This window comes from Polypterus senegalus, chromosome 17 (assembly GCF_016835505.1).
Source record: "Polypterus senegalus isolate Bchr_013 chromosome 17, ASM1683550v1, whole genome shotgun sequence".
NCBI lineage: Eukaryota > Metazoa > Chordata > Cladistia > Polypteriformes > Polypteridae > Polypterus > Polypterus senegalus.
Genome location: NC_053170.1, coordinates 20,748,462 through 20,773,281, shown reverse-complemented (window position 1 = coordinate 20,773,281; position 24,820 = coordinate 20,748,462). Strand labels below are relative to the sequence as shown.

Genomic DNA, 24,820 nt, shown 5'->3' with positions numbered 1-24,820 from the left:
GCAATTAACTGCATGGTGGCACAACAGTACACATTCATTGAATTTCATGCTAAATTTTATGTAAAATATTTTGGAGTGCATTGATCTGTGAGTTTCCTACAAATGATGACCTTTCAATAGGTTCACCTAAACAGGCCTTATTAAAATCAAAAGTAACTTATATCTGTATGAAAGCATGATCAGTTCATTAGCACAAACCTTTAATCTAATAAACTTTACTCACTCAAATATGAAAGTAATTTTTTAATCATGTATTGTCTTATGACACACATGATGTCCAGGATACTGTGCAAAGTTGACAAGCTTGCGTGGAGCTGACTTTGCCCTGACTAGAACAACTTTCCCAATGAGTTGCTATCAGTGTTTTGTCTGCAGCCAGCTTTTCAGTTTATGATTTACGCTGCACAGATTGGTTACATTTCCTTTAGCTTTAAGTACATGCACAGAACTACTATAACAGAACTGTAGCTATTTCACAATTTCCCAAGCAGTGCCTGTATAATAATTTAACAACTCCCATTTTGGGGGCATATCACTTGTTTGCATTATGTATTGAAAGAATCACAGATGATTTGAATTTTATAATGTGACCGATTCTTATTAAAGATGATAGCACAGGTAATTTACCTGTAATGCTGTTATGGGGTTGCAGGCTTTGCTTTTAACTTCTGCAGATTCTATTCTGATTACTCTTACAATTTGCAGAAAGAAGAAGGTTTGCAAGGCCTTTTTTGTTTCCTTCTTTTTTGCACTATCCATCTCATGAAAGAGGGTTAAGAGGGGGGAGACCTGAGATAAGAATTGTATGTGGTTTGTCTTCTCTTTCCTGCAAGAGCATTACAGTTGTAAATATGCATAAACATCCTAATCTTGGATTCAGTCAGAAATGCTGTAGGAAAAAAACAAATACATTGATTTTTTCCCCCAAATCTTATATCTCACTCCCAAACTGCATGAAAGGAACTGGAACATACAAAATGATAAAATGTATAAAATATGCATGAGCCATAATTCATTATGGCTAGCTTGCATTATTGTAAACATTTTGATATGTTAAGAATTAAATCTACGGTCTATGTAAGTGCCAGAGCTGGAAAATAACCCCAGTAATCCAGCATCTTAATTTTATATCTGTAGTGCATTTCACAGGAGGCATCATCCCGTTAAATCAAAAAATTCAGTGTTTCTTTATAGATTTTTAATTCACATTCGATATAACACACTGCTCATAAAGGAACAAACTGTGGAGCTCACTGACATGGGGCTATACTCCTCACGGAGTCATGCAAATTGTAAGAAGTAATAATGCCATCACTTTTGAAGCACAGCTAGATTTTGAGAAGGATTTTCTAAATTCTGTCACTTTGACATCCTTTTGCTTTCCCAAAATGGCCAAGATAGATCTGTTTGATTGTGCTGAACTTAATTATGATGATCAAAATAAACCTTTGAAGTTTTATTTGCAAAAATAGGGTTTAAACTCAATAACATTGTTAGTTTCATTCTCTACTTTCTAACATTAGCACAAAAGTCAATTGTCAAGACAAGTCAAAAAAATGTCATTAGAATGGTCAAAGGGTAAATTTGAGGTGAAAAACAAGATAAAGGCAGAAAACCTGTTTTTTAAAAAAATCTGCATTTACATGGGTTAGTAATCGTCTGGAGGTCTCCTTTGTCAAAACTGTCTGACATAGTTAAAATGTAGAATAGAGAGTTAAATGTTTCCAAAAATATGCATGACACCTGTGATCATTTTCTTGTGTTTTATAAATAGTTTGCATGGATTGCAGAATTAAACAAATGCTTGCAACTCTAAGCCACTACCCCCCTCCAAAAAAATGATAATCCACTGTATAACAAGTATTTTGATTGCAGAAGTACGTGAATTTACACTTTTAAATATATTTATAAATAGGTTTAATGACACAACCATTGAAGTTTGCCTTTTAATAACAGTTGAAGTCCACAAATCAGTGATATGTTTATCAATATGATCGCACATTTAAAAACTAACAACACGACTATTAAAACATAAGGTATGGACGTTCCTCCAAAACATTAAACTGAATTTCTTTTATGATGAAACATTTTGATTTATTTTTAATAAAATGCTTTAAAGATTCTGCATATAACAACATTTTAACAAATGTATCAATGTGTAATTAACTGGAATCTGGGATCCCCTGGAGGGCAGCAAGTTTGCAGCCGCTTTTTTAATTAGTCACTGATTGTTGTTGCCATAATGGGTACTTTTTTGCCCCAATTTTCTAAAACCAAAAATTTTTCCTTAACCAGCTGACAGTTAAAAAAACATGTACTGTGCTGCTACTGATTTTAAACAACAAAAACATTTTGAGGATGTGCTCAGAAAAGAAATATGAGTACAAATGCCAAATGTGTTAATTAATGAATGCACTGACAAACCATATAATAAATTAACATGTTATTATTAACAGCAAGAATCAGCCTCTAATTATAAAAATGCATTTAGTGAAAATCTCAAGCTATTATGACCCCCCCTCTGGAACTAAGATCCCTGTGGGTACAACTTATTGGTTTATTCCACTATCGCACATCAGGTATTCCTAATATTGCTTTTGTTTTCTGGAAATATTATCTAAATATTTCTGACCTGAAATAGCTCAGTATTTATTATTAACTTGCATCTGTTTAAGGAGAAATGCACTTAAATTTTTGGAATGTTAAAAAAGAGTTCATTTAAATTGAAGGGAACAAAGTTTATTTCATTAGCTGCAGTAACTGACTACTAATTAGGAAAGATTTATATCATATACATTATTATTTTAAACTGTTACAGGAAAATCTGTGGCTGTCGCAGCTACCGCCTAGTGGGTAACTTAAACACACAAGATCCATTTCCAAGTAAATAATCACAGGTCAGCCAGAACATAATGATGCCATGAACAACAACAAAAAAAAAAACGTAGGGCTACGTCAATATGGGAAATACTAAAAAATAAAATTAATCTGACAAACTTCCTGGGCACTTAGTCTTTTTGTTAGATTATTGTTGATTGACTTAAATTGGCCTTCTGTATTAATGTTTTTTTTATATGAATATTTTGACAGATGCTAACTCAACAGAGTTTAATCCAGACACCAAATACCCAGTGGTGAGTATTTCCAAACACATACAGCTTCACCACCTTTGGGAAAGCTTGTGTAAAACTCCATTGAAGGCTCACAGTTTTTAAGAGTATCCTCCCTGCCTTTCCAGGTGGTGGACATGCCAGAACACAACCCAGGACAGATGGGAGGCACCATGCGACTAGGGAAAAGGAGGACCATCTTCAAATCCAGCAACTCCATACTGAGTAGGATTTTTCTACATTTTTCTGCATTTACAAGTAGCAATTCTGCATTGTTACTTGTGAAAACATCTGGCCCCTTTCTCTTCCAGAGAAAATGCTTTTACATTCTGACTTAGTTGACCGTGTTTTTCTTGTGCCTGTCAAATTACTTGCTTGAATACTATTGTGGTTAGTACTGTGGTCACTCTTCACTTTTTAAACCTTCTCTTTTAGGAAAGCTGTATGGAGATGTTGACCATGTGGATGAGCGGCACAGACACAGGTTTGAGGTAAGGTATGCTTTGCTTTGTTGTGGGAGAAACTTAACTACATGCCCATGCTGAGTCTGGTAGTCTTAACTGTGTGTCCTGCAGGTGAATCCAGACTTGAAACAGCATTTTGAAGATAGAGGTTTCCGGTTTGTGGGCCAAGACATAGAAGGAGAGAGGATGGAGATCATTGAGCTTGACGGTGGGCTTTGTTTAGCTGGATATACTGCTCGTTACATTTTTTCATTGAATCCGTTAGGCATACAGATTAACTAAGATTTATAGACCACATGCTTATAGAACTTGTCAAGTCAGATGTGTGTAGTTTTGTGCAGCGTAATGTTTGTTTTTTTTGCTTAGTTAAAAATTCTATGATTGTCACATCCTTCTACACACTGGCCTATATAATGTGCCTGCACAATGTCCTATAAAGTTTATATTATTTTTGAGTTTAGTTGGAAAGGAATTGTGACACATCAGTTTTTGGATCACACAATATCCATCACATAAACAATGTAATTTTCCTCTGTCCCAGATCATCCATACTTTGTGGGCGTGCAGTACCACCCAGAGTTCACCTCACGACCCATGAAACCCTCTCCACCTTATTTTGGACTTTTACTGGCTGCAGCAGGAAAGTTGAACAGCTACCTGCAGAGAGGATGCCGACTGTCACCAAGGTAAATAAAGAATAATAGAAATTTAACAGTGTGCGGCACAAGTGTGTGTGAGTGTTGAGCAGATGGCCTCCTGTCACTGATGTAAAGCATTTCTGTTGGTATATCTTAGGAGCTGTGGCTTTCACAAAGGACACCATTTTGCAGTCTTACGGTTTTACAGACACGGTACTAAGGAGGTCAAAGAGACATTTTATCCAGTTTGTACATTTTGAACTCTTTTGAGATGGTACTAGGATATGAACCTTTATCTTTGAGGTTTCAAATCCTACTTCTCAGCCACTGGGCCTTGCTACCCATTTTTTGGGACAGACACCAGATGAGAACATAGGGTTTGAGTCACAGATTGATAATATGCTCTGCACATGGCCTCTTCTAACCCTGTACTTGTAGATTTTAACCCCCTTTGTATTGGGTCAGGTTAGTTCATAATTTTAGAGAGATGTAAGTCAAAATAAAATCTTTAATGTCTCCCTTCTTTATTTTGCCCAATGTGACATAATTGTTACTCTGCCAAGAAGAGATGCCTAAATAAATAACATTTATGGAATGAGTGTAGATTTTCTTACAGACAGGAAAATACAATAATGAAGGGAAGTTGGGGAGAGTAGTAGGACTTTCACAAACATAAAACTTGTGAACATAGGAAGTAACTTCACAAAGAGCCCAAAGCCTTTGCATACTGTATGCCTACATCAAAGTTGTACCCTCAATTGGATTCGTTTAAGGCTGCTCAAGTTCGATCCTGGAGAGCTGTAGTGGCTGCAGGTTTTTGTTCTAACCCAGTTGCCTCATGAGAAGGAAACCATTGCTGTTAACAGAATTTGTTTTATTTTATGGCTAGCTAGTTATTTTTGTCACATCAGGTCTTATATTTTAGGTTTTCCCTTTCCAAGGACATCACTCATATGATATGTAGCGTGGAGTATTTCTGAGTCCTTCACTTTTTGCTTCTGTTCCATTTCTTTTCAAACACTGTATTAAAATGGATACTTGATGATAAACACACAGGTGTCAATGGGAACTGAGTTTGGTGGTGAACTGCTGGCTCCTTTATCATTTGAAGCTTAATCTTAATTGGCAGCTGATTACGGAAACAACAAGTTATTTCAAATCAATACAGCTGTTTTAGGCAAACGGAGGCAAGTAAGAGTTGGGAATCTTAACAAGCAAGTTAAGAAAAAAGAACCATGTGTTGCTTGGGTAATACATGCTTTAGCAGCAATAATTGGCTTTTAACTAAGAAACTGGGTTGAAATCAAAAGATGGGTTCCTCAAGACTGAGTTTGAGAACCACAAAGTTAGGCCAAGTGGGTCACCACCACCCACTCCTGATACTGTGCTTATATTTCTAAGCCATCCATTTGTAAAATTGATAAGAAGAAAAAAAGGTTTGGGTCATGGTAATTCATCTGGTATGCCCATGGTAGGATTTAAGACTGTGTCACATTACACGACTTTTCCAAAGATTTTTAGTTGCAGATTTCATTTCAATAATATTAGCAAGTTGGAAGCAGTCAGTGACCCAGCCCAACCAGGATGCAACTCACTCCAACCAAATTAAACAGGTGTGATGTTTGTCTAAAGTCGTAGGTGCAGGCAGTGTGTTTGTGAGAGGTGACAACCAATGAGTGCTCAGCCAGATATACAATGTGCATAATGCAGCAGCAAGGAGCAAGCAACACAGGTGTTTTGGACCTCACAAACAGAAGAGTCTCTTCTGTGTGATATCTATTTTTATGTACCATAACAAAATGATAAAAAGTAGAAAAAATGGCCAAGTTTGCAGCTGGATTCACTGCACCTGTAAACCCTTTGAATGAGCATCAGCTCTATCAAGCAGCACATTTGTAGTGATTATGAAAATGCTAAGATTCACACTATCTGAAGAGGGTGATTTATTTATTTTATACAGGGACCCCAGAAACTGAGGTCCTGCTGGTCATAGATAAGGCAGAACAAATCACCTAAAATGAGTCCACCAGGTGGCAGTACCATTTAGTGCCCCCCTGATGTCTCATCAGTAACCCTGCCAAAGATGGTAGAGAAGGTGAACCTTAGCTGTGGAGGTAAAAAGGAGTTGCTGTCTTGAAGATCCAGTTCTCTTGAAGCATAGGAGACGATTCTGTGTCTTTAAGCCCAGTGTGTGTGTTTTCTTGTTGCTTATATTATGACTTGTGCTTAACAGAAAAGAATTTTGTTAAAGGGGCACATTGCTTAAGAAAGCTTTTTAAAACAAACATGAAAGAACCAAAGTATTTTTCTTGGAATAACATTATTTCTGTGCTATTTCAGGGATACTTACAGCGATCGCAGTGGCAGTAGCTCTCCTGACTCTGAAATTACAGAGCTAAAGTTTCCCAGTGTGAGTCAAGACTGAGACACAGGTGAGTGGGTCCTCTGAATTAATCCTTTTCATACTACTATACTTTATCTGTTGGCTTTGAAATTTTTACAGTACATTCACATTTCTGGTATATTAGGATAAATGGACACTCTTTGCTTTTATACCACATGATAACAGGATAATGTCACTGTAAATCTGGTCAGTCCAGGACTTGGTGCTAATAAAAATGTCATAGTTGTCCGAGTAAAGTGATTTTTTGGAATAACACTGACCCCATCTGTGGAAGACTACACCTGATTCCACTCCACTGAGTCGGAGGGGTGTATTGTGCACACAGGAAGAAAGTGTTGCTAAATGTGTGATCCTAATGCTTCTCCACATCCAGAGTAGAAAGCTCCTTACACTGGTACACTCTCGAGCTTCTAAAACATAGTGTGACCCATTAACAAAATACTTTTTTTAAATACTTCAATACAAATTTTGCAGTAACAAGAAGCTGCAAGTAACTCTTAAGTCCTCCAAATTATAAAACAATTTTTCACTCTTCATTTGGAGCTCATTTGTAAATGAAACACCAAAGTCAACACACTCCCCACCCAAGTGTACAGTCATGCAATCTTTTGCCACGCTTCATTTCAGTCTAATGATTGACATTGAAATTTTAATTACAAATCTAAGTTGTGGCTCTTGTGTTTAATGGACTAATGAAGTAATACTGTATAAAGGAGATTTCATCCATCCACCCACTAGTATAACCTGTGGAAAGCCCAGCATATACCCCAGAACATTAGGCAGAAACAAATTGTGGCTAGAGCATGAACCCACAGCAACCTGTGCTTATGTGCCCCTCACAGTCACAATAAGCTGCCACTGTGGCATAGCTGTTAAGGCTTTGTACTGCAAACCATGAGGTTTTAAGGATCAAGTCCTGCTACTGACAGTGTGACCATGTCACTTCACTTGTTCGTACACCAGTTAGAAAAAAAAATGTTAACTAATTGTTACCTCTGATGTTGTAAGTCAGCTTGTATAAAGACATCCGCCAAATATAAAGTCAATTATTCATAGTATGGCAGCTTCAAGTTGATAGTTAATCGGGGGGCCACTGACACAGAGGGAACATGCAAACGTCACACATAGTTACTGAGAGTGGAAGGGAAAGAGAGTATGCAGTGGAAATTATGCATTATCAGTGCTTTTAAATAACAAAACGTTAATTTTGATTAACAAGACGATTACAAATTTCTACAAAGCAGTTCAGGGTCTTGGTTACACGAGAGAAGTATGGCCTCTCTCTAGTATCCAGAGACAGAAAGTTGAGTTTTTACCCTTAGGAGTGGTGAAAACTGTGCGATTTTGGAACTTAGTTTTATTAATGTGTGGGGCCTACTCTGTACTTACTATGATGTATTTTAATTGCTCTTTCTTTGCCTTTTAGGAAATACATGAAGAATTTTGGTTTTAAATGTTTTCTTGGGGCAGGATACCTTTTATTTTCCTTTAGTTATTTTATGTATTACTGTTCAGTATAGGATGGTGAACTGAAAACACATTGCACTACCCCAGTGGTGCTTCCTTTATCAAGGTTTTTCAAAGATCATGCCTTTACCCAGACAAGATGACTGGCACAAACTGTCCAGTAATTTTTTTTTTAATACTGGCTTACAAGTGTTGGGAAGCACCAAGGAGTGCGAAGCACACAGGAAGGAGATCCTCGGTTTGCTTGTGAAGCACAAGGTGGTTGTATGAATTGGCCACTGGTGTGTCCATATGCATACATAACCAAGGCTAGAAGATGTCATTTCCAATAGAAATTCAAAAATGAAATTGCTCAAGCCATCTGTTGATAGTGCTGCCATTTACCTCTGCCTGTTTTTTTTTTTTGTTGATATATACATAAAAGTACACACTGCACTGTACAGTTTTCTCTTAATGTATGAAACATATTTAAATGTGGCTGTAAATTTCCTCTCTCCACTCATGTATGTTGTCAATTGCTTGTTTTTATTAAAATTTCAGTCAGTCTGGTAAAAGCCAAAGGGTCTGTTTAACTACATTGCTAGCCTGGGATCAATAATTGGGACTTGGCATTTTTCAAGATTGTCTCACCACAATCAACTGGACAGCAAATCATCTTTACACTGGTGTGGGTGTAAAGTATACAGATTGACATCACCCTCAATTCTGCTTGGCTGCTCTGAACAAAAAAAAAACCACACCCTACAGCCTGAGGTTTTAGACTGAAGTAGCAAGCAATACACAAAATGCTAGTTAACACTATTTAAAACTTAATTCTTATGGTGTTATGTCATTGTGTTAAAAGATAGCAAGTGTCATCTTAGACGTTCGACATACCCTTCAGTACAGTGTTTATCATCTAATCATTTAAAACACAGAGGACTGCTAATTTTCCTTCCTGCCCCTTTCTCCATAAAGGACCCCTTCCTGTTTTAATTGCAGTGTTTAAAACTGGCCCCTGAATTGTTTTTCTTAAATGGTAGCCAAACAAATTAGCTGGTCACCTGTTTCACTTCTAACTCCAACTTTAGTTACCTTTCATTTACTTCCATGGCTTGTTGGTGCTCATTCTGCCACAGCAAAACTTCTCCCACCCACCTTAAGAGAAGCATCAAAATTGATTTGTGAACCTGAGCAGATTACTGAGGCCCTCACCTTTATTTTCAGGTATTTATGATGGACACTGCTTAGCTGGTCTGATGTTGGCGCACTGTCTTAAGAATTGTTATATGCATCTTAAATAGCAAGTCAGTTACCAATAAGTTAATTAGCAGTAGAAATCAATCATTTTCTTAATGTGCAACAATCCACAGCAGCTCTCCAGGTACTGAGTCTGACAGCCCCCCCCTATTTAAAGCAACCAGATTAAAAGTTGTGTTCCTTAACAAGCTGCCATGCTGACCATTTCTGCAGTACATGGTTCATTAGACCTCTGGCTGTGCAGTAGCAATTTAAATGCATTCCATTACTTCTGAATCCTACCACAAAGGGTTTCCCCATCTCTCCTTCTGCATTTAAACATTTTCTTCCCAGTGTATGCCAAATCATTACACCTCCCTGTCTCCACATTCCCAAGAGAGACTACCCAGAACTGGCCCAATGGCTTTAAGACACCACAAAAAATATAAAAATAAGTACAGGTGAAGATTTTATTAAATGGTTATTTCAAATGACAAATACGACCATAATACAGCAAAATCTTATGCCTAGTTTTAGCTCACAAGAACTGAAAGCAATTTACATTAAGCAGAAAATGAAGCACTAAGAAAACATGTTGGTCCCTATGTACACAATAGACCATCATATAGATTTAGGCTCTCTGGCACTTTCCCTTGTGGTGGATGGTTTTGGTGGCAATTCACTCCCAAGAATCCTCTCTTTAGAGACCGTCCTCCTTATTGTAGAGTCATGAACACAGATTTTATCCAAGGCAAGGGCAGCCTGTAGATCTTTAGATGTTTTATGGGGGTTTGCTTTAACTTCCTGGATTATTTTATTAATCCCACCTAGAGTGATTTTGGCAGGACGGCCACTTTTAGGAAGATTCATTGTAGTTCCATATTTTTTCCATTTGTCAACAATGCTTCTGACTGTGGTTCGCTGAAGTCCCAAATCTTTAGAAATTGTTTTATACCCCTGCCCAGATTGGTACGCCTCAATAACCTTTTTCCGTTGTTCTTCAGGAATCTCTTTTGATCTGGGCATGGTAGGGCTCTTGCAAGTACAAGGAAAAATTTGAAAAAAAAAAAAAAATCAAAGCACTGAACAGCTGGTAAAAAGCTGATAGAAACCACAGTCGGTATACTCTCCAACCCTGGGAATAAAAAGCGGGATTTGGAAAATCAGCACCAAAAGTATAACAATTAATGCATTAATAAATCACAACACTGGTCTCAGTCCCATATCCGCAAATCTCATCCAGCCGTCCAACACAAAAAAATAAATCATCATTGACCAGCTTTAAACACTCTAAACAAACAGCAACCTGAAAGCAAACATTACTAGTTCGAGAACACCCAGACAACTACCAGAACATCTCCCCATATACAAACACTATGTAAATGGCCATTTCCCCAATTTGCTAACATGAATGCACAGTACTTTAATGCTTATTAACATTAGCAGTCAAACATTAGCACTTGAGTGACCACATTAGATCTAGATAACCAGGTGAGCTGTGAATGGACGAATGTGCATCTCCACAACATGCACAGAATTTACAACACATTACCACAGATAATTGGCCTAGGTAGTTTACTTATATCATACAATATTGCCAAAAGTATTGGGATGCCTGCCTTTACACAAACTTGACATCCCATTAATATATAGGTTTTAAAATGAAGTTAGCCCACCCATTGCAACTATAACAGCTTCAGCTCTTCTGGGAAGGTTTGCCACAAAAGGTTTAGGAGTGTGTTTATGGGAATTTTTGACCATTCTTCCAGGACAGCATTTGCAAGACCAGGCACAGATGTTGGAGGAGAAGGACTAAATCGCAGTCTCCACTCTAATTCATCCCAAAGTTGGATTTTCTGGTTGAGGTCAGGAGTCTGTGCAGGCCAATCAAGTTCCTCCACACAACTCATGCATCCATTTCTTTAGACCCTGCTTTGTTTACCGGTGTGCAGTCATATTGGAACAAGCCATCCTCAAAACTGTTCCCAGAAAGTTGGGAGCAAGAAATTGTCCAATATGGCTTCATATGCTAAAGCATTAAGAGTTTGTCACTGGAACAAAGGGGACAAAACCCAACCCCATACCATAATGCTCCCCTTCACCAAGCTTTATACAATACAGTCAGGCAAGTACCATTCTCCTGGCAACCGCCCAACCCAGATTCATCCTTCAGATTACCAGACAGAAGTGTAATTCGTCACTCCAGAGGACATGTCTGCACTGCTCTAGAGTCCAGTGGCAGTGTGCTTTATACCACTGTATCTGATGCTTTGCATTGCATTTTGTGATGCAAGGATTGGATGTAGCTGCTTGGCCATGGAAACCCATTCCTTGAAGCTCTATGTGCACTGTTCTTGTGCTAATCTGGAGGCCACATGGAAGTTGAGATCTGTAGCTAATGAATCTGCAGAAAGTTGGCAACATGCACTATGCCTGCTCTACAATTTTACATGGCCTAACACTTTGTGGCCCAGTTGCTGCTATTCCCAATTTCTTCCACTTTGTTTTAACACTACAGTTGGCTATGGAATATTTAGTAGTGAGGAAATTTCACGAGTGGACTTACTGCACAAGTGGCATCCTATCACAGTACTACACTTTAATTCACAGATCCTGAGAGCAACCCATTCTCAAATGTTTGTAGAAGCAGTGCATGACTATGTGCTTGATTTTGTGGTTATGGAAGTATTTGAAACACCTGAATTCAATGATTTGGAAGGGGGGTCCTCAATACCTTTGGCAATACAACCTCAAACAGCTGCATTAAACAGTACCTCAAACAGCTGAGATGGGTTCTCCTGGTATTGTCCCAGTGTTGTCTAGTAAGGCATCAGTTCCTTAGTCACTGTAAGACCTACATAGGAGAGAGATATGGAATGAAAGCCAAATTTTAAGTTAATTTCCTTTAATCTATACAGATGCATTCACATTGGCAGTCTAGCATAGTGGGGTTTAACATACCTTTTTACATTGCCAATGCAGTTCAGCATTATGAAAAAACGGTTTTAAAAAAAAAAAATGATTCCAGACACATGATTCAACCAGAATCATTAAAACCACTCAGGACAGGTTTCTAATATGTTCAATTTATCATGTCCTAACCCCACCCTGATCTCTTCTACTCTAAGGACATGAATTAAAATGTCAACCCCCCCATGTCAATTCTTCACACACACAAATGATCAAACCCTTTACCCCAAGGTCAGAAGTTTACAACAGTGGGATTTAATGCAGTGAACTGCAGATGCCAAACCTAATGTGGGCAAATGAAATGCCCATGTACCCATCTTGCCAGGAGTGGAAGATTACTATTCCCTTAACAGTATTTAAAGGACTGTGGTAGTCAAAACAGTCAAATTACTATTTCTTTATACATTGGGCCAAAAATAAACTGAATTTTGTTGATAGGTTGGTACTTGTGGTTGGGCGATGTAACTAGGGCGATCTAGTTACACTCCTCACAAGTCAGTCTGCCAAGTGCCATCAGCCTGGAAGGTTGTGCTCGTGTTCAGTGAATTTTGTAAAAGTAGTTTTGTGCAAGCATTTATTTATTTATTTTTTTTTTTTTTTTAAAAAACGATGGCCGATCATGAGCAACGCACTGTAGTGAAATTGTTTTCTTCTTGGCTGGGGGTGTGTTACAGAAACTTATTGAAATGGTATGACAACCCTGAACCACCCACCCTACTCACCAGATTTAGCTCCCTGCGATTTCTTTGTTCCCTCAGATGAAAAAAAAAAAAAAGACTTAAAAGGAAGGCGTTTTGCTGACATCGAAGAGGTAAAACAAGAAACTACCACAGCATTAATGGGCATTACTTCAGACGAATTTTTAAAAAAATGTTTCAAACAATGGAACAAACGGTTAGACAAGTGCATTTCCGCCAATGGAGAGTACTTTGAAGACTAATTGTAGTTTGTACAGAAAATTAAATTAAACACGTTTTAAAAATATTTCCGGTTGTTTTTGGGTCCCCCCTCGTACTTCAAAGGCCGATTCATCTCTGTAGATTATGTACGCTTAACATGCATACTTCATACACTAGTATGCAAATATTTTGCGTGTCAAGTGGGTACACTAAAAGTAAAAGTTATGTATAATGAACCTTTGCATATTAATCTGGTAGTTTATTCATTGTATTAACATGTCAGAGATTGAATGACAGCCACAAATACCAGTAGAGTCAGGGCTATCAAAGCTCTCCCTCATTATTCTTGCATGCTTGTGGAGATGCACAGGCTACATTAACAGCCGCACACCTTGGAAAGCATGCTGTTAAACTGTAGAGCTATCCAAGATGAAAAGTGCCTGTTGACAACATTTCAAAACACCAAGGGTAATCCTTTGTACATTGATCCCCTTACCTGGGATGTCTGGTTTGGATAATGCAGCACCTCTTCCTGCAGGAACATGCTATCTGAAATTGGAGGGGGTGGGGAAAGAGAAGTCAGAGTCAAAACATTACCACAACAAAAAACCCAACCATGCAGTAGCTTATAACACAAATAGAACGGTTATACAAAAGCTGGCTCAGCTACACATTCAGTATCATCACTGAAGTAGATTTGCAGTGAGGGCAAGTGAATCATCACAGCCAGACAGTTAAGAACAAATTATGCATTCAGTCACTTGACAGACTAGATCTGAAAAGTTCTGAACACAGGCATGCAAGTTATCTTGGGCGTGGCTGGTCGGGTCGGTGCCGACCCGTGTCCTAAATCAGCCTCCCTCAACCCTCAAACATTTTTTTATCATCCAGTTTGTTTCCTTACCTCTTGGTTACCTTGTTAGGCTTCCTTATCCATTAAAAGATTTTAAAATTTGGTTTTAAAATTTTTGGTGTGGCCCTCTGAAGATGAGACGTATGTCAATAAAACGGCCCAGTCCAAAAAAATTGGTAAAATAAACCTCAGGAGAATTATACAAATAAATCAAAGGTTTATATGTTACCTGACTATTACTGAGGGGTAAAAAGTATTTTTTTTCCCCAAAAGTTGAACTTTAATTCAATCACAAAGACAAAGCCAAACAAGCAAGACAAAATAAAATACAAAATAAAATTACAAAATGTAGATCAAACAAACAATCAAACCAATAGAATTAGTAGTATGGTGGTAGCTCTCCAGGAGCAGGATTGCTACTGTATGTTTACACTATGTGCAAGTAGGACAGGAAGTGACATTTTTAGTGTGCTCTTTGCAAATATATTTCTTGCATTTGGCACACATGGAATTGGTTTTTCTGTCCTTGCTGCTTGGGCAGACCTGACAGCGCTTTCTTTTGGAATCCGGCAGCCTCTCTGGGTCTGGGTGTATGGCTGTGGCAGGGCTGGCTAAAGGGAAGCATGCTGGTGCTGAAGCTCTTCGTCTTCCTGCGGACGTGGACGGAGTGCTTGCCGTGGTCTGCAGCTCTCTGACCACAGCTGCAGCGGCTGGGTCTCGGGGGAACCCGTTCCCTTTTTTCAATGTGTCCCTTTATAAGAGAATCCCTAGTTCTTGGAGAAACATTCTTTGCCTTTGATTCTTCCCTGCATTCCACCCTTGGTGGATTTGGGTCCACAACACAAATCCGTTGTAGGCTGACACATCCAGCATATTGTAGAACAATACCACTGGCCATCTCCTGGTCATGCGCTGGCATGTATAGGTGGCAGTCAGCTTGTCCAGGTTGTCCACCCCTCCTTTGTTTTTATTGTAATCCAAAATAATGATGGGCTTTTTCTTATTTGCTGATGACACAGCAGTGTCCTTGTGGAGTGTGGACATGAGTATCACACTCCGGTTTTTGGACAATATGACACAATAGTGGTTGTGTCTGTAAAGGCAAATTTTGAAGACAGTGGTGCCCTGTTCTTCAAATTCACAATTTCAGCGGGCAGCTCAGGTTTATTTTTTTTGAGAGTGCCCACCATGGTGAGCTTTCGCCTCAGAAGTTCCTGTCCAAGATCAAAACTTGTAAAAAAAATTGTCACATGTAATATTGTGCCCGTGCAGTCCAGTTGTCAAGTCGAGGACTACACGTCTTCCCTGGTTCCTCTCAGGGATGCCACTTTCAGGTTTTCCTGTGTAAATTTGCATGTTCCAAGCATAGCTTGTTCTTGCATCACAGGCTGCCCAGATTTTTATCCCATATTTGGCTGGCTTATTGGGCATGTATTGCCGGAAAGGGCATCTTCCCCGGAAAGGCACAAGAAGCTTGTCTACGGTAACCTCTGGCCCTGGATTGAACATCAAAGGCAGGCGCTGCACCCATCTCTCCCAGACATCCCTTATGGGAGCAAGCTTGTCACGTCTTGCTCTCATGTCTCGGTTGTCAAACCTGAGGACTCTCGAGATCATGTGGAAGCTCTTCAGTGACATCGTGGCCAGAAAAATATTTCTGCCTGTTGCTGTGTCCCAGAGACTGGCTGTGGCCTCATTGCTGGATCGGTATACTCCAGCAAGAAGAAGAATTCCAATATAAGCATCCAGGAATTCTTCAAAGTCAATCCATGTGTCTCCGTAGACTTTTTGTCCTTCTAGGTTTGTCATGTCAAGTATTATTTTTTTCAGCGATGATGGCATGAACTGTTCAAAACTTGTTTTGATGTCACTTATCCTTTTTATGGCAAACCTTGTGACCCCAGGAGTCATTCTGATATTTTCAGCAGCTGCCCTGCGAGTCTCGTCAGGTGGTACTAACCTCCAGGAGATGCTGCCATTCTTGGACTGTAGTACTTCAGCTGGTGGGGAAACTGCTTCAGAGGTGATCTCCTCCTCAGACTCTGTGTCTGTGTCTTCTGACTGACACTCCACAATGTCTTCCTCCTCGGAGTCCACCTCATCAGTGTCACTGTACCACTCTGTAACTTGTCCTTCAGCTAGGATATGATCCAGAGCTTGGAGTGCTCTGAATCTGGCCATTTTTACCTCTGCAAATTAGATGCTTTCTCTCCAGTCACAATCACCAAACTGAACTGGTCTGGGTCTGTTTTGTCTGGGCTGTCTGTTTTTTTACTCGGGGGAGGTGTGAAGAGATAAGCCCCCGACTACAGCTCGGGGGATGGGAGAGGCCTGCTACCTGACAGAGTTGTGTGGGGGTGTGGGGCCAGAGTGAGCTGAGAGTGTGTTTATACTGTAACTAGTTTGGCCAGTATTTATTGTTTTATGATCTCTTATTGTACCCTGGGTCGTGGCCGACCCGGTAAGACCACAGGCAGTGAATTTCTGATTAGAGAAATAATTTACCTTTTTTTTGTTTAAATGGAAGTTTCAGAAAAATGGAAAAAGCAGTAAACAAAATGTGGTACTTTTATGCATTTAAAACTTGAAAAAGGGGTCGGTACCAACCCTAGGGTAATAGTTGGGTTACGTTATTCAAGTTTGGTGTTCATCTTCTTCAGGAGTATTCAGTTTGGCTGTAGACCAGTCCTGCAAAGACATTCACACTTCAGAAGATCAGTAGGTACAAACCAAACAACTTTAAAAATGGGTTGCAGGCACAATCAGGTTAGGGCTGGTGATAGAGATTAAAGTAAAGCAGGGAAAAAAAACAATTTTCAAAAACAAGGCAAAAAAGCTTTGTTCATCCCAGTAAAGCTGCATAACACCACCACTGCATGCAGAAATGCAACAGCTATGGGAAGGTTCACTATTGGCTCTTATTTGGCATTCCCAGTTACAATTGGAACTGAAACTGCTCCACTAAGAGCCACAAACTGCAGCCATTGGCTAAACCATTCTTGGCTTCAAAGGTCTACAACTCAGGATAGACATACAATGCCACCAACTACAGTAATTCAGCTTGTGTGTCTTATTTCCTAAAAGATACTGAAATGGCAAAACCAACTCCTGCCAAAAATGCACAATTGGAAACTGACTGGTTCACACATGGCCATGAAGTTTAGATACCACCAACAGCTGGCTTAACCTTGGTGAAAGCCCAGAGCATGCAAAAAGATATGCTTTATAGTGTTAAGCTCTTTCTGCTACTTTATGGTAACTAAAAAAACAAAAACACTGTAAAACCAGTTTTAGACCAAACTAAAACTGAACCACTGCTCAAATTGAGCAATATTGATGGCAATTTGAAATAGTCCAACACTGTCACACATAGAAAGTGAAGTGAATGTCTGATACAGCCGCATACAACCAAACTGCTGTGATATGACTGGTGAATTTGGCCTCATGAAGGTTCACTGTGTTGCAACAGTAGTGACAAAGATGTAAAATTAATTGTGATCAAGTGCAAGGACAAGACAGACATTCGCCCCAAAGCACACACTGCAGAAACGGACAATTTTGTCAGGGGAAATGTTAAGGTTACTAATCCTTGCACTGCAGCAGCCTGCAACACATTGTATGGCGTCCATCATGCGGATCAGACACAGACATTCGACCCTTTCAATTGCAAGCAATGGTGTTTTATGGAGCATGCAAACAAACACGTCTACTGTCCAGACTGCTGGATGTGTGCTAAATTTGCATCAGTACAGCAGTAGACAAGATGAAACTTTTCTACTGCATTTATGTTGACATTTTGGTAATTACAATTTGGTTTTTTATATAAACACACCAACTGTTTTCAACAAGAAAATACATTTTTGGATTATTTTTCCTGGGTAAAAAGGCAAAGGAGGCTACAGAACATGTAAATCTGAGCAACATGGAGCCAAGAGCAGTCTTGATGGATTAGAGTTAACTTCAAGAATTTAGATTGCCCTATTAAATTCAAGTCACACAAGCATTTACACTGTACATGCAATTTAACTTGCTGGGGGAGGGAAAAAAAAATTCACACCACATTTTAAAGCAGGGGTTCTCAACAATGGTCCTGGGGACCCCCTGTGGCTGCAGTTCTGTTTTTAATTGTAATCCTGGGCTAATTAACTGAATGGTTATTGTCCAGATTGTGTTTTGGGAATATAGAAATTAGAAAAATAGGTTTATCTAAAAAAAAAAAAAAATAAATAAAAAAAATAAAAAAAAAGTACTAAGCAGTTGAAAGTATTTAAAAAAAAAAAATTCTATACATCTTGATGTTCATTCAATGTGTTCTAATTGTTTAATCCATTGTTTTCTAATTAGTAGGTCTAAAGCTAAAAGTAGTTGCAGCTTTTCATGATTCAGTGTTTTACCTGGGTGCCTGTTCTGCTCCTTTTAATGGTCATAAATAAGATACAATGAAGGGGGAAATCTGAGCAGATAAAGGGTACAATAATGAAACAAAAGCGAATTAAGTATTTAAATCTACAGCAAAAACATTCTTATAAATGTAAAAATCATGCTACCGTACAATGAGAAAAACTACCAGCTAATTAATTGAGATCAGTTTTATTTATCATCGATTATGAAACTGGTTGAAGCAAAAACCTGAAGCCACAGTGGGCCCCCCAGGACTGACTGAGAACCTCCGTTTTAAAGTATTAATGAAAAAACGTTAACTTTTGAGATTTAGGGTAAGAAAGTTCTCACAAATTATAGTACTGTACTGGAGATTCTCATGTTAATTAGCACATGCAAGTAAGAATTACAACAATAATAAGAACAACAATTAACTATAAACCCAAAAATGCTTACCTGGACCAAATATGGCAGAACTGGGAAAGCACTGGCGTTTCATTATAACTAAAAAGAAAATGCAGTTTAGACAAACAACACCAGAAGCAAATGTATATAAAACAGCTACCGACTTTAACAGGAGTGCAGCTTCTATTTTAGCACAGATGAAGACTGTCCTTCCCTGTAATGTTGCTTCTCCGCTATGTGCTAAACGGATCAGCGACCGTCAGGAGAAGTGTCAATATCGGCTCCTTTTTGACCACACATGCAACCAAATGGGAGCAAGGTGGCTTCGATTAGGGCCAAGAATTAAAAAAAAAAATAAAAAAAAAAAAAAAAAACCAATGTCAAACAAACACCTAGCACTATAGGAACTTAAATATCTATGCTTTTACTGTATAAAACAACTTTGTTATATTGCATTCATTATAACATTTTACAGCAAAAACAAGTCTATAAAACGGTCACATACGGTATCTACATACTAACACCGATTTCAAATTTTGGAGACTGACAGGAAATCACGAAGGGTGGCACCGTGGGTTTCTCCACAGAATTAGATTAAAGCAGCCATTAGAGAAAAGGATGTGCATAATTGAGCCTTGCACATTTGGAGGATACAAGTTTAAAGGCGTTTCCAATATCATGGAGTATCAAACTAGCCCTGCTTCCTTTTCCTGTACAAATCTAGCTTCTTATTTTAAGAGGTCAAAAACTACAAGACTCGTGGTAAAGTGAGCTTTACAAAATATCCGACAAACAACGAGAGCAGGAGCTCCCGAGGCCCATGTGATCAGGACACGTGGTAACCCCACTCAGACCCTCGTACCACAGTTATCAGCCGTGCACTTACGGTACCGTTCACGCGCTAGATTTGGAAGCGGCGTTTCCCAATAGAACGATTAGGGATGATAGCCCGAAACGGTTAAATGTTGGACTAAATTACCTTCCACATGTAGTGTGCTTAATATGTTGACAAAAATAAAGCGATTTTGTTAATTCATACCGGATCGCAAAGACAATGCTGCTTAGCCATAAAAAACTAGCAGACTCTTTGCGAAAATCGCGCAACTCTTTCAGGAATTATGTAATTTAATGTTATTAGTGATTGCATTCACAAGATTTAATAATACCGTTTAATTTGCGACTGCATCCAAGCGCTAACTTTTTTCGTGATATTCGACATATTCTGACCCCACCCCCACAAGATCAACAACATGAACGCTACGTTTACATTAGTAAGCTGCATTTCTTCGTACAAACGTTACAGATCAATCATCGAAAACAGAATGCAACGACTTAACAAGGAAAAAAAAGTGACTAATCATTTAAGCTCGGAATTGACATTTCATGATGCACGCGACAGAAATCGTGGTACGGGCTTGGCCTAGGAGTTTTTTCCTGCAATGGATTCGGGTATCCTGAAAAAACATTTTAAAAAAAGCACTCTAAATCAAACATTTCTATTATAGAGTTCACGCTTTTTTTATATAAATTATGTATAGATTAATAAAATATACAGAAATATCCAGTACTCACTTTCTCTCTCTCTCACACACCCTCCTTCGAGGACGACCTGCGACAAAGAGACAGAAAAATTTCTTGGGCGGGTTTTTATTACAAGCTTGTAGCCTCGACTTCGGAAGGACAATGGTTTCTGGGAGTTGTAGTTCTACTTTTTTCTCGCTAGCAAATTCGGAAGTAACACGTCTTATGAGTAACCTTACTTCCTGTCATTTAGGTCACAATGGAAGAATGTTCCACTGCACTTTTAAGCAATGGAGTAGTTTTGTGTTCATTCTGTCTCCATCTCTCTCCCTCTGTCCTTTCACTACGAAAAATCAATTTTAGTGATATAGCAATTACTATTTCAAAATAACCACACAAAGAAATCACTTTTTTTTTTTGGAGGAATTACTTTATAACTTCCGAGGTAAGTTTTTGATTCCTGTATGTTGCGTTTCAGGTAGCCTTTTTGATATGTAACATCGATTCGCTCTATTCCGTTGCTCTTACTTCATTTACATCATGAAGACCTTTGAGAGGCTGGCCCTAAAACAGCTATGATCCCTGGTTTTAGAATATCTGGATCCTCTTCTCCAGTTTTCCTATCAGGCATCTCTATAAGTGTGGAGGATGCGCTCATCTACATGCCCCACAGAGTCTACTCCCACTTGGACAAAGCCAGCACCACAGTCAGGATCATATTCTTTGAGTTTTCCAGTGGTTTTGATGCCATTCTCCTTCATCGACTGAGGAAAAAGCTGAAGGCTTTACAATCATTTATTTAGCTGATGCCTTTATCCAACATTTATTATAGAATTGCTTACATTTCTTTTGATTTTCCAATTGGAGCACAAGCAGTTCAAGTGACTTGCTCGAGGTCACGCTGTGTCAGTAGCAGGATCTGAAGCCACAACCTCAGGGTGTGAAGTCCAGAGCCTTAAACACTATACACCACACTGCTTTGAATCTTCATCCTCTCACAATTTCCTGGAACATGGACTACCTGACCAACAGATAGCAGTCTGTGAGGCTGAGGGACTGTTTGTCAGAAGTGGTTTGTAGTACTGGAGCACCTCAGGGAACTGTCCTGTCTCCCGTCATGTTCACACCCTACACAACAGACTTCCAGTACAATATCAGTGCTTGCCATCTACAGACACTTTCAGATTACTCTGCCATCATAAGCTGCATTAATAATGGAGATGAGTCAGAGTATTGGAAAGTCTTGGAGGACTTTGTCTTGTGGTGCAGGAACAACAAACTACAACTCAACATCAGCAAGAGAAAAGAGCTGGTGATGGATTTCTGACATGCCTAGGAGCCTCTGAGACCAGTCACCATTCAGGAAGAGGATGTGGAACTGGTGCAGCACTACAAGTACCTAGGGGTCCATATAAACGACCAACTGGACTGGCCTGACTACATAGTGACACCATACAAGAAGGGCCAGAGTAGACTGTGGTAAAAGAAGGTCCGGGGCTGGTTGGCAAGTAATAAATAAATAACAGCTGACAGTTGCTTCTTTGGGTGGGACGTTGTAGAGTGGTCTGAGTGGCTTCAGCATGAAATACAGGAGCGGATGGCTCTACACTTGGATCTCCCGTGTCCCTCATTAGTGCTGGAGTTGTGATTGCTGCAGCAGTGCCTCACCTTCACTTTAAAAAAGAAAAGTGCATGGGTTAGAGTGAAGGGAAGAAGACAGGGAGAACCAGGGTGTAGAGAGAGACGGCGAGCATTGGGTTGAGAGGAGACGGCCAGCCAGCCAGTCAGTGGAAGAAACAAAGCAATCGAGGGCCCTGCGAAGGAGCAACGGAGTGGCGTTCACCCCACTGATTATTTATGTGGTGTTGGTGCAAACACAGTGGAGTCTTCCCCAGGGATCTGAGGTACGACTGTGGGAGCCGACCCCGAGCAGTCTGGCCGGAGCAGTGTGTGGTGGCTAAGATGGGTGTCAGGTGGTGAGGACCGCAACTGTTAGCATCTCTGCCAGCTGAGCATGATCAACAGGGGAGCTGGTGATGGAGGTGTGTAGGGCTTGTCTGACTGCACATTAAGGACCCGAAGGCTGTGTTTTTCCTGTTCTTCGTTTCTCGTTTTAAGGCTTGGATTTTAACCCATTGATTCTACTTTTGTATTTATTTATTGAAGACATTTGAGCATTGCACATTTGGGTACTGATTTGATTTTTTTTCTAATTTTACTAGGGGACTTCTCTCACAAACACCCCTTACTACACTACGCACCAGCAACTTTGCATCTCTGCCGCACTCGTATGTGGATTTCACTTTCACCAAACAACAAAATGTTTAATTCCCGTGGATAGGCCTCTACTTTTCCCTGATAGATAGATAGATAGATAGATAGATACTTTATTAATCCCAAGGGGAAATTCACATAATCCAGCAGCAGTATACTGATACAAAGAAACAATATTAAATTAAATAGTAATAAAAATGAAAAAAATTAAATAAAATTAATGTTAGCATTTACTAGTCTTGATAGCAACATGAATTAGACGATCTACAACTCTCCAACTTAAAGTGTAAAGCCAAACAATATATTCAATTTCTTTTCACTGTTTCGTTATTTCACAAAGTAATAATTTCTGTTTGCGCTAATGCGATCTTTACTATCATTTTTTTGAGACTTTCTAATTTTCATACTTCCTTAATCTCCAGCCTGCTCTGCATGTGTATCGCGCCAACGTTTTTGAATTTTTTACAACTTTCTGCTTTATCATTTACTCTTTGTCTTTTATTTCTGGCCCCGGTGTGGTTAAATCTCTTGGCACAAAGTCTTGTCTTGTGGGATGTGAAAGTGTCTCTCTGAGAAAATCATGTCTCATCCCAAGATTTTTTTTTATTATAATAGAGAGATTTTATTTTAAAAAAAGCACTAGAGTACTTTTTACACCTTCCCCTTGGTTTGTGTGTGTTTCTCCTCATCTGCCAAGCTCCTCCCAGTTATGACTATCAATGGTGTCGGGTTCAGGAGGCTCCCAAAATGGAAGTGGGAGCATGAAGCCCACCTACCCCATTACACAGACGTGGCTTGCTAAGCCGACTTGCATTTTTTGATGTGTGCAAACAAGCTGCTGGAAATGTTCTGTCAGTCCATAGTGGTCAGTGTGATGTGCTACGCTGTAGTTTAATGGAGAAGCAACTCAAGCATAAAGAAAGAACAATTCCTGAACAGACTTATTAAAAAAACCTTCTCCATCACAGGGCCAATCCTGGACACACTGGAAGCTGTTGTGGAAAAGAGAATGATGACAAAAATGCATGCCATCATGAAAAACTCCCTCCATCCCCTCCAGGTAGCACTCTCTTGGAGCACTTTTTAGCCTCTGGGGGTGTTTTCTGTCCACGGCTATCAGGCAATTCAGTGTTTCCACCTGATGTACTCGTCAAGTTTATTTATTTATTGGTCGATTGTTTGCGAGACATGGATGCTATCTAGTGACCTGAGATGAAGGCTGGACTCCTTTGGTACTGTGTCTCTTCGAAGAATCCTTGGGTAGCACTGGTTTGACTTTGTGTCGAATGAGCGGTTGCTCACTGAGTGTGATTTGTCTCACAGGATCCTCGTTGTTGAGGACTTGGGCGGCTAGACCAGGCCATGGGGACGTCCACGTAACGTAACACTGCAGCACATAGACGGTTATTTCTGGAGGGTGGGGCTGGATGGCGCGTTTGCTTTTGTCAACTAGGATCCTGAGCTGTTTCATCGTGTGGTGTGTGCAGCAACGCGCTGTACCAGTGCATGTTCCCTAACCTGACCTGATTGATTGACTGGATGTATTATCTATCCTGTGAGTCCGTATTGTTCTTTATGTTGCTACTGCATATGCATTTGAATTTCCCCATGGGATTTGATAAAGTTTATCTAATCAAACCTAATCTAATCAGGAACGGCACTAGAGGAGTGCTGCTGCTGTGACAAGGTCACTACTCGATCCGCGAGCGCACGCGCATTAAAAACCTACTTCATCGCACAGATTACGGTGCTACCCAGTGTGTTTTACGCACGCGTGAACAATTGAGGCGCGTGGGATGCTCAGTTCTCGTACTCAGACATCTCTTGGTGCAGCATTGACAGCAAAAGCTAGCCGTCTGGGTTTTTTTCGCAATCACAACCTAATTCTACAGTATATAGCTGATGAACATGTTGGCTTCATTCCATAGTAAAATGCAATGCGTACAGTAACTACTAGTGCGTGCAAATAGCCGTTTTTTGTTGTTGATGACGCAGATGACTCCTGTACAGGGTTGCCAGATTTCCAAAATCACAGATTTGGGGCAGCCACCATTTCGAGCGACCCAAAAAACAAAGATGTTAAGGAACTATGGAAGACAAAAATTTGATAGTTAATTATAATCATAGATATATAAACATGTATAATCTAAACATATACGTGTATGTGAGTACATATCTAGAAGAGATACATAAAATAGTAACAGAATAATCACAATA

General features: G+C 39.5%; 1 protein-coding gene, 1 long non-coding RNA gene and 4 other non-coding genes across 7 annotated transcripts in view; 1 reads left to right on the top strand and 5 right to left on the bottom strand.

The window, feature by feature from the left end:
- The window catches only part of LOC120518102 (CTP synthase 1), a 36,931-nt gene extending 28,276 nt beyond the window's left edge, over positions 1-8,655 (top strand). For both annotated transcript variants that reach the window (XM_039740703.1, XM_039740704.1), the window contains exons 13-19: positions 3,091-3,134; positions 3,239-3,335; positions 3,546-3,601; positions 3,686-3,782; positions 4,116-4,260; positions 6,553-6,644; positions 8,043-8,655. In XM_039740703.1, coding sequence (XP_039596637.1) covers positions 3,091-3,134; positions 3,239-3,335; positions 3,546-3,601; positions 3,686-3,782; positions 4,116-4,260; positions 6,553-6,637 — 524 coding nt within the window. In that variant the 3' untranslated portion in view covers positions 6,638-6,644; positions 8,043-8,655. The remainder of the gene's footprint in view (positions 1-3,090; positions 3,135-3,238; positions 3,336-3,545; positions 3,602-3,685; positions 3,783-4,115; positions 4,261-6,552; positions 6,645-8,042) is intronic.
- Positions 8,656-9,749: 1,094 nt separating this feature from the next.
- LOC120518101 lies at positions 9,750-20,464 on the bottom strand. Its single transcript, XR_005631178.1, has 6 exons — positions 20,381-20,464; positions 18,860-18,907; positions 16,631-16,711; positions 13,667-13,719; positions 12,076-12,155; positions 9,750-10,436 (listed from the first exon to the last, which is right to left on the bottom strand). It is a non-coding gene; the product is annotated as an uncharacterized LOC120518101 (long non-coding RNA).
- Positions 10,508-10,581, bottom strand: LOC120518252. The gene has a single exon (XR_005631218.1). It is a non-coding gene; the product is annotated as a small nucleolar RNA SNORD99 (small nucleolar RNA).
- LOC120518240 lies at positions 13,827-13,901 on the bottom strand. The gene has a single exon (XR_005631207.1). It is a non-coding gene; the product is annotated as a small nucleolar RNA SNORD103/SNORD85 (small nucleolar RNA).
- LOC120518243 lies at positions 16,860-16,996 on the bottom strand. Its single transcript, XR_005631210.1, has one exon. It is a non-coding gene; the product is annotated as a small nucleolar RNA SNORA16B/SNORA16A family (small nucleolar RNA).
- On the bottom strand, positions 19,011-19,148 carry LOC120518241. Its single transcript, XR_005631208.1, has one exon. It is a non-coding gene; the product is annotated as a small nucleolar RNA SNORA16B/SNORA16A family (small nucleolar RNA).
- Positions 20,465-24,820: the final 4,356 nt, after the last annotated feature.